Raw genomic sequence first — 9775 nt, 5'->3', positions numbered from 1 at the left:
GGAGTGCTGGTTTGAGTCCAAGGTACTCTGCTTCTGAGAAGGCAGCAGATGTCAAGTATCTGGACCTCTGCCACCCATCTGAGGACTTGATGGAGTTCCTGGCTTTCGTCTGGCCCAGCCCTGCCTGTTGCGATATTTTGGGAAGTTAACAGGCAGATGGCAGATCTGTCTTTCCCTTTCTCTGATGCCCTAAGCCTTCCAAATAAGTAAACAAATAAACCTTTTATTAAAAAAAAAAATACCTGGGGTAGGTGTTTGCCATAGTAGTTTATCACATCCTGGGTACCTGGGTTTGCGTCTTGACTGCGCTCTCCATTCTAACCCCTGCTAATGCTCACCCTGGGAGGTAGCTGTGATGGCTTAAAAGTTGGGATCTTCACCCCCCACCCGGGAGACTGCATGGGGTTCCTGGTCTGGGGAGTGAACCAGAGGGTGAAAGATGGCTCTCTCTTTCTGTATCTTCCAAGTAAATGAAACATAACTTTACAATATGTGAAAAAGTTGAGTGATAGCAGTAGAATCCTGCTTGACTCTGCTTGACTTTGGGGCCAGCACAGTGGATTAAGCTGCTTCTTCAGACTCCAGAATGCCATATCAAATTCCAGGTGCTCCGCTTCCAAAGCAACTCCCTGCTAATGTACCTGGAAAAGCAGCAAAGATCCAAGGGCTTGGGCCCCAGGCATTTAAGTGGGACAGGAAGATAGAGTTCTGGGTTCTAGGCTTTGGCCTGGTCACTGAGGCCATTTGGGGAGGGCCCTTGGTAAATACTGCAGGCCTCCGCCTCCAGTGGGAGGTCAAGGGAATTTGAGACAACTGAAGTTCACATGATTCTTTTATTTGTTTGTTCTTAAAGCAGCCAAACTGTTAGCGATATTATCATGTTGTATCCAAATACAAAATATATTTCTACAAATATTAATGAGCAGACTAACAAATTAGAGTTTGTCGAAAAACAGAGGCAGAAACAGAGAAAATTAATGAAGCACACTCTAGCTGAACTTGAATGATGGAAGATTTTAACGAAGTCTCCCAAACCCCAGAAAATAGTAATTCTTCATTATGTATCTTTACTTCCTACTCTTGAGGTTAGATTCTAGATCCCAAAGCTATCCGAACTAGAATTGAATCTACTCATCCACGCAGAGACATCCTGTCATCTGCAGCAACCAACGGTATTGAACTTGTCTTTGTTTAGACTCCAATCATGCCTCATCCCTGAGCTGATCTAAGAGACACAATGAGAACCAGGTTATTAAGGCAGATTCACACACAGCTGTAAAATAGCAACAACTCCAAAAGAAAAGGCAGTGGTGTAGGCAGCCCCTGCTCAGGCGGAGGCCGAACAATACACCTGTCTTCACACATTTTCAGGCTGCATGTTCACAGAATAATTTAGGAGCAAATCTAGCGCTTGTGAGGCACTGAAATGCTTGGTGGTTTGCTGTGCTGTGTTCTGGCTTTCCCCAACAGTTTCCAAGATGCTCTCCAAGTCACTGACAGGACAATTCTGCTGGAGCTGCATGGAGGACTGTAGCACTTCATCTCCGCAGTTAAGGAAGGGACTGTTCCAGGCCTGATTGTTCCAGGCTTGGGAGTACCAGGCCTGACTGTCCCAGGAATGGTTACTCCACGACTGGCTGTTCCAAGCTGGGTTGTTCCAAGTCTGGTTGTTCCAAGTCTGGTTGTTCCACATGGGAAGGCTTCCAGGTGTGTTCACCAGGCACCCCTGGTGGTAAGCAGGGTAGAAGCCTGGGTATTCTGCAGGGCCTGAGCCCTTCTGAAAGAGAAGGGTGGATTAACTAAAAAGGCTGCAAGGATAGTTGGAACTGCCTGTGTTGGAGTGGTGTGGTTTGAGGATAGACAAAACTAAAAGGACATGGAAAAGAGCAGAAAGCTCAAGTGTCTGGGGCTGGCGTTGCTGCCTGCAAGGGCACCATCTCATATCAGAGTACAGGTTCAAGTCTTGCTCAGGTTCAATGCCTTGCTTCCAATCCAAGTCCCTGCTAATGTGCCTGGGAAAGCAGTGGAAGATGGCCCATGTACTTGTACACCGAACACCTACATGGGAGACCCAAATGGAGTTCCAAGCTCCAGAATTTGGCCTGGCTCAGCCCCCAAGCTGTTGCAACCACCTGGGGAGTGAACCAGTAGGTGGAAGATCTCTTTGTTACTCTGCCTATCAAATAAGTAAATAAATCTTTAAGGAAAAAAAAAATCAAGCTAGAGTGTCCCATTACCTGAGTCACACTGTTGCAAATATTTGGCCAATTGTTTCTCTGCCACCTCTTACATTTCATTCTTTGGTTCTGGAACCAGGTTTTAACCTGTAGGGAGAAGTGAAAAACATTATAAAATACTAGTAATGCTGACATGCTTTCAGTCAAAGAATACTGTCAACTTCTGTTCCTGACAGCTACTGCTGTGGAATGTTCAAGAACTAAATCTGAATTTTAATGCATTCTTTCTCAATCTTTAAACAGTATTCTATGAATTCCCAAGCCTCAAGTGAGCTAGCTGCTTGTTTAATAAATCTAGCTGGAGCCGGTGCCGCAGCTCACTAGGCTAATCCTCCGCCTTGCGGTGCCAGCACACCGGGTTCTAGTCCCGGTTGCCCCTCTTCCAGGCCAGCCCTCTGCTGTGGCCTGGGAGTGCAGTGGAGGATGGCCCAAGTCCTTGGGCCCTGCACCCCATGGGAGACCAGGAGAAGAACCTGGCTCCTGCCATCTGATCAGCGCGGTACGCAGGCCGCGGTGGCCATTGGAGGGTGAACCAACGGCAAAAGGAAGACCTTTCTCTCTGTCTCTCTCTCTCTCTCTCACTGTCTACTCTGCCTATCAAAAAAAAATAAATAAATAAATAAAAATAAATCTAGCTGGTGGGGTGGGCATTCAGTGCTAAGATGCTTGGAGCTGCTGCTTCCCATATAGGGTGCCTGGGTTTGAGTCCCGGATCGCTTTCTATTCCAACTTCCGGCTAATGAGCACCCTGGGAGGCAGCAGGTGATGGCTTAGGTACTTGAGTCCCTGACACCCATGTGGGAGACTTAGAAGAATTTCCAGCTCCTTGGCCGGCGCGTGGCTCACTAGGCTAATACTCTGCCTTGCGGCACCAGCATACCGGGTTCTAGTCCCGGTCGGGGCGCCGGATTCTGCCCCGGTTGCCCCTCTTCCAGGCCAGCTCTCTGCTGTGGCCTGGGAAGGCAGTGGAGGATGGCCCAAGTGCTTGGGCCCTGCACCCCATGGGAGACCAGGATAAGAACCTGGCTCCTGCCATCGGATCAGCACGGTGCACCAGCCGCATCGTGCCGGCCGCGGTGGTCATTGGAGGGTGAACCAACGGCAAAAGGAAGACCTTTCTCTCTGTCTCTCTCTCTCTCACTGTCCACTCTGCCTGTCAAAAAAAAAAAAAAAAAAAAAAAGAATTTCCGGCTCCTGGCTTCAGTCTGGCCAACCACCAGCCAATGTGGGCACTGGGGGAGTGAATCAGAGGTTGGAAGATCTATCTCTCAAGAAAATAAAATAAATCTTAAAAATAAAAGATTGCTCACAAATAAATCTATCCAGTTGTAACTGCAAATCTACTAGCCATGAAGTTTACAGTTAAATGTTAACTCATTTACCTTCTCGTAGGGCTTATCCCAAGCCATTGAAGGTAACATGTTTGCAGTTTAACACCCACCCCCCATACAAGAACAATTATATATATATATATATATTTTTTTTTTTTTTGACAAGCAGAGTGGACAGTGAGAGAGAGACAGAGAGAAAGGTCTTCCTTTTCCATTGGTTCACCCCGCAATGGCCGCTGCAGCCGGCGCACCGCACTGATCCAAAGCCAGGAGCCAGGTGCTTCTCCTGGTCTCTCATGCAGGTGCAGGGCCCAAGGACTTGGGCCATCCTCCACTGCACTCCCAGGCCACAGCAGAGAGCTGGACAGGAAGAGGAGCGACCGGAACAGAATCCGGGGTGCCGGTGCCGCAAGGCGGAGGATTAGCCTAGTGAGCCGTGGTGCTGGCAAGAACAATTATATTTAATGTGATAATGATGGTATCCCAATTCATTAACTATGGAATATACCACTAGAACATCTATTTGGAAAATATCGAGTTATATATTTCTGGGTATGATAAACTAACATTCCAGATGATTTATACTTTTTTAATTACTTATTTGAGAGAGAGTTACAGACAGAAACGGAGAGAAAGAGAAAAGTCTTCCACTCATTGGTTCACTCCCCAAATGACCACAAAGGCCAGAGCTGGGCCAATCCTAAGCCGGGAGGCTGGAGCTTCTTCTGGGTCTCCCACATAGGTGCAGGGCCCCAGGGACCTGAGCCGTCATCCACTGCTTCCTCAGGCCTTTAGCAGGAAACTGGACTGGAACAGGAGTAGCTGGAATACTAACCGGCGCCATATGGGATGCCAGCACTGATGGCGGCAGCTTTACCCACCACAACACAGTGCTGGCCCCGCCTCTATAAATTCATTAACTAAAAAATAGAGACCACAAGACCAGAGATAGAGGTATTTGTATCTATTTAAAAAAAATAAATAATGGAGGGGCTCGTGCTGCATCCCATATGGGCACTGGTTTGTGTCACCGCTGCTCCCAACTCTGCTCATGGCCTGGAAAAGTAGTGGAAGTGTTTGGCCCCTGCACCCATGTGAAAGACCCGTGACTCTGGATCAGCTCAGCTCAGGCGGATGGGGCCATCTGGGGAGTGATCCAGCAGATGGAAGAAGACCTTTCTCTACGTTTCTCCCTCATTCTGTTTTTAACTCTGCCTCTCAAATAAATAAATATAACCTTTTTTAAAAAAATCATGGAATAGAAGAATTTTTTTCTTTTCTTGTTTTGAAAGTGCAGAGTTAGAAGGAGAGAGAAATCTTTCATCTGCTGATTCACTCCCCAAATGGCTACAATGACCGTGGCTGGGCCAGGCCAAAGCCAGGATCCAGGAGCTTCGTCTGGGTCTCCCACATGAGTGTCAGGGGCCCAAGGACTTGGGCTATCCTCCACTGCTTCCCAAGGCACGCAGCTGGGATTCGAACCTGTATCCATGTGGGATGCTGGGGTTGTAGGCAGCGTCTTAACCAGCTCTGCCACAGCAGTGGCCCCAAGAGAAGAATTTTCCAAATATGATACCAGACATAGAAAAGCAGTATCAAAAAGTTATACATTTTTGATGTAGGGATAGCAAGCTCTTTTTTTTTTAAGATTTATTTATTTATTTGAAAGTCAGAGTTACACAGAGAGAGGAGAGGCAGAGAGAGAGAGGTCTTCCATCCGGTGGTTCACTCCCCAATTGGCCACAACAGCCAGGGCTGCGCCTATCTTAAGCCAGGAGCCAGGAGCTTCTTCCTGCGGGTGCAGGGGCCCAAGGACTTGGGCCTTCTACTGCTTTCCCAGGCCATAGCAGAGAGCTGGATCAGAAGTGGAGCAGCCAGGACTAAAACTGGTGCCCATATGGGATGCTGGCGCTTCAGGCCAGGACGTTAACACGCTGCGCCACAGTGCAGGCCCTGGGGGGGAGGGGTTTAAATCTATTTCTAAGAACTGAATATTTGTACTGGAAACAGAGATTAAGGCAGAGATAAGGCAGGGGCTGGTGTTGTGGAGCCTTGGGTTAAGTTGTTGCTTGCCACAGTGGCATCCCTTATCACAGAACTGGGTGAAGTCCTTGATTTTCCACTTCTGATCCAGCTCCCTACTAATGCACCTGGGAAAGCTGTGGATGACTGCCCAAGGACTTTAGGCCCCTGTTACTCACAAGGGAGGCCCAGAGAGAGTTCCAGGCTTCTGGACTTTGGCCTGGCTCAGCCCTGATCAATATGACCATTTGGGAAGAACACAAGCTGATGGAAGATTTCTTTCTGTCTCTCCTCTCTCTCCCTGTCACTCTGCCTTACAAAAAATAAATATTTATTTTTAAAATTTAGGACAGGCATTGTGACCAGCATTCCACAAGTGCGGATTTAAGTCTGGGCTCCAATCCAGCTCCCTGTTAATGTAATGTGTCTGGGAAAGCAGAAGATGGCCCGACTGCTTGGGGCCCTTCACCATGTGGGAGACCCAGATGAAGCTCCTGGTTCCTGGCCCCGGCCCCGCCTAGTACCAGCCATTGTGGCCTTTCAGGGAGTAACCAGCAGTAGATGGAGGATCTCTACCGCACCCTCTCTCTGTAATTTTTTTTTTTTTTTTTTTTGACAGGCAGAGTGGACAGTGAGAGAGAAAGAGACAGAGAGAAAGGTCTTCCTTTTGCCGTTGGTTCACCCCTCCCCCCAATGGCCGCCAAGGCTGGCACGCTGCGGCCGGCGCACCGCGCCGATCCGAAGGCAGGAGCCAGGTGCTTCTCCTGGTCTCCCATGGGGTGCAGGGCCCAAGCACTTGGGCCATCCTCCACTGCCTTCCTGGGCCACAGCAGAGAGCTGGCCTGGAGCGCCCTTACAGGGACTGGAATCCAGTGTGCTGGTGCCGCAGCCGGAGGATTAGCCTATCGAGCCGCAGCGCCGGCCTGTAATTCTTTTTGAATAAATAAATCTTTATCTTAAAAAAAAAGTATAAGGCAACTGACAAAAGACAACGGCTAATATATGAAAATGCGTGTCCTAAATAGTAACCAAAAGCACACACATAAAACACACACAGAGAAACAAAAGATGCGCCTGTAACTTTAATGTGACCCAGTGCTTATTAGGGGCTCTTTTAACCTGGAAGGTGGGTGGGACAACTTGGTAACATTTTTAGTTTTGATTTCTAGCAAGGCTCAGAAGCTGACTTAATTAATTCACACAACAGCAAAATGGAGCTGGTGCTGTGGCATAGAGGGTAAAGCTGCCACCTGCAGCACTAGCATCCCATGTGGGCACCGATTCTAGACCCGGCAGCTCCACTTTCGATCCAGTTCTCTGCTGTGGCCTGGGAAAGCAGTAGAAGATGGCCCAAGTCCTTTCCTTGGGCCCCTGCACCCACATGGGAGACCCGGAAGAAGCTCCTGGCTCCTGACTTTGGATCGGCTCAGTTCCAGCCATTGCAGCCACTTGGGGAGTGAACCATTAGATGGAAGACCTCTCTCTCTTTTTGTCTCTAGCTCTCTCTGTAACTCTCTCAAAAAAATTTTTAAAAAATCTTAAAAAAAATAGAATATATAATGAAAAGGGGGTGTTAAAGAAGCAAGTCTTATAAGGGATTCCACATGCAAGTTAAAATGAAGTTATTTGTAGACGGGTGCACAGGATACACAGGTGCAAGCCAAGGTCACCGGTTCTTCTGCAAACCGGCCTTGCTTTGTTTCTGATTGCAATGCAGCAACGAAATGGCCGTACCTGTTTGTAGCTAAGGTTCAGGAGGCTGGAGAGTTCTTGCATCTGCTGAAGGCTGAGGTATTTCTGTCTCTGAAATCTGTCATTGAGCACACACAGCTGGGTCTGGGAGAATACGGTCCTGATCTTCTGTTTCTTCACCTTCTCTTCCTTCTTTGTGCTCTTCTCTGCAGAGTCGGGAGTTTTCACTACTCTGGGACTGGGACTGGTGGAAGAGTCGGGGCTCTCCTGAGTGGGCAAGTCCATGGAGGAAGGAAGCGGAGAGGCTGTTGGGAAAAAACAACCACAACAATTCTAAAACTTTTCTCCAAATATTAAAATACTCTACTTAAAATGCATTGTTTTCAAAGTGCATTTATAAACCTCACACCCCTAGACCTACGTGGCCATTGTCTTTATTCTTGAACACTTTGCCAATGTACAATAGCAATATCTGCATCTTACATAGAACCACCTTTCTGTAAATAGTGGTTCCTGTTTCAGACCTGCACTGCCACCTGCATAATTTTGCGATTACAAAGTCAGATTCTGGGTGCTATAAAGCCAGCAGCTCACTGTCCAATCCCAAATCCTAGAACCAGCAGGAATTGTGAATTGATTCACATACTTTGCTTTGACTAACTCTGTAATCTCATCTCCAAAAATTATTCCTCCAATGGCTGACACGAGGTAGCTGATTAAAACAGTGTAGCACAGGACCTGGCGTATGTTGACTTGGTAACTAAAAGGTAGGCTCTTGGTGTCAAGACTTAGGAGCCACTGCTGCGTCCCCAGGGTTCAATTCCAACTCCGCTGTGTAGTCACGGAATAAACCGACCGGCTTTAAAAAGCAGAAATTCACCATCTCCTGCATCTCCCACGTAGATGTGATAAAGGAAATCAAGTCCTCATCTAAGGACTAGAAGTGGGAAGAGTCTTTTAAAATCACCTACCACTCAAACGTGCACTTGGCGAGCTAAGGACATGCCTCCTGTACGTTTCTCAAGTGCGTCCTGGGAAGCCAGGGCTTTACTTCTCAACATTTGGAATTACAAATGCAAAAACTTCACAAAGTTCACAAAAGCAGGGTAACATTAATGTCGACAGCTCAAACAGGCCAGTCAATAATAATTGTGTTTCTTTATTCCCTTTCCACAACCTATCTTCTACAGTGTAGTCATAAGGCAAATGCAGCTTTTAAACTTTTTTCATGCTACAATGGGGAAAACAGTAAAAATTGGGACAGTTTTTGAACTTTTAACTATTGACAAATTGATTTCCTAAAGGGTGGCATTGGCTTTCCAAGTATTCCAGGTGTCCTCCGCCCTGCAGCTCACAGGAGGACTAGCACTGGTTTTGAAGCTAAAACAGATTTCAGATCCAAATCCTATCCACCTTCTGCTTGACTGTCAGCAGATTAAACTTTCTGGAATAATCTTTACGTAAAATTGGGTCAACACTTCCCTGGGATGTAAAAGTGCCTATTAAAAGTTGGCTCACAAAGTTAAGCTGCCCAATAACACCCTCGTACAACAAGAGAAGAACCAAGTGCTACGGTGGTAGAAAGAACGCATTTACAGAAAACCCTGTATCACTTAGGTAAATATCACCTTGATTTGCCACGACATTTTTGGCGATCTTGCACAGTATAATGGTGGTGGTTCTTCTGGCAAATTAGCAGCGATATTTATTTTAACTTAGGTCTTAAGACTTAAGAAATCAACATTTAATCATCACAATTCAATTTGTTTCCAAAATGCCTACACACACAGGTTCTTCAACACACAGCACCATGGCCCAACTGCCGGTTCCTTGTCCCTCACCTCAGCCCCACAGCTCCTGAGACCTGGGACATTATTAAAAAGGCGCATGCCATCAAGTTATGATGGAAAAAAGGGCATCTGGACGTTTGTAGATTACACGCGCCTACAAAATGGGATATCATTGTTCAAGATGACCCATAATCTCCTTTCCTTCTCTCTCCCCCCTCAAGAACAGTTCGTAGTTAGGCATTGCATTTTTCCTTACCGGTGTCTGTAAGAGGCACCTGGGCACATGGCAGTTGCAAGGTTGGATGTTTCCCTTCAGGTTCAGGCACCACGGGCATCAGTGAAGAGTCCTGATCATCAAGTGCTTCTGAGGCTGGTAGACTTGCTGGACAAGCTGGATCCACACTCATGTTATTGAGAAGGGGGGTAAAAGCAATTCAAGGAGCTGACTGTGAACAAGACTGACTTTAAGAATTAAACAAGCAGGCGGAAGGTCTTGGAGAAAATGGAAGTTTTCCAGAGGTCAAATGATCAGAAAAGGACATGAAAAAGTACAGGATCCCCCGTCAATAACAGAAGGCAGCCAGTGCAACCCGGCAATAGCGCGAAGCTTTAGAGTCTCTAGATTTATTTGGAAGACTCTATCACACCCTGGACCCGCCCCTCCAGGCAGCCTCACTCCCACAACCCCCTGCCCCACACACAC

The 9775-nt window shown here is 47.2% G+C and overlaps 1 protein-coding gene across 2 annotated transcripts; it reads right to left on the bottom strand.

Moving 5' to 3' along the window:
* Positions 1-1357: 1357 nt before the first annotated feature.
* Positions 1358-9479, bottom strand: NANOG (Nanog homeobox). Of its 2 annotated transcripts, none has more exons than XM_002712762.2 (4): positions 9329-9479; positions 7325-7587; positions 2238-2324; positions 1358-1777 (listed from the first exon to the last, which is right to left on the bottom strand). In XM_002712762.2, exons 1-4 carry the CDS (start codon positions 9477-9479, stop codon positions 1358-1360), a joined length of 921 nt encoding a protein of 306 aa, XP_002712808.1. The 2 variants fall into 2 exon arrangements, with proteins under 2 accessions (XP_002712808.1, XP_017199112.1); XM_017343623.2 differs by having other exon boundaries at positions 1358-1726.
* Between the last annotated feature and the right edge of the window lie 296 nt (positions 9480-9775).

The sequence above is a fragment of the Oryctolagus cuniculus genome, chromosome 9 (genome assembly GCF_964237555.1).
Source record: "Oryctolagus cuniculus chromosome 9, mOryCun1.1, whole genome shotgun sequence".
Taxonomy (NCBI): domain Eukaryota; kingdom Metazoa; phylum Chordata; class Mammalia; order Lagomorpha; family Leporidae; genus Oryctolagus; species Oryctolagus cuniculus.
This window is presented reverse-complemented; position numbering and strand designations above follow the sequence as displayed.

What these genes read in the sequence shown, in the direction of transcription:
- NANOG (XM_002712762.2), bottom strand. Translation starts at nt 9,479, where the DNA reads ATGAGTGTGGATCCAGCTTGTCCAGCAAGTCTACCAGCCTCAGAAGCA. An exon ending in GGTGCCTCTTACAGACACCG is followed by an intron (nt 7,588 to 9,328) that starts GTAAGGAAAAAT and finishes TTTTCCCAACAG; the next exon opens with CCTCTCCGCTTCCTTCCTCC. An exon ending in TGAACCTTAGCTACAAACAG is followed by an intron (nt 2,325 to 7,324) that starts GTACGGCCATTT and finishes TTCTCCCTACAG; the next exon opens with GTTAAAACCTGGTTCCAGAA.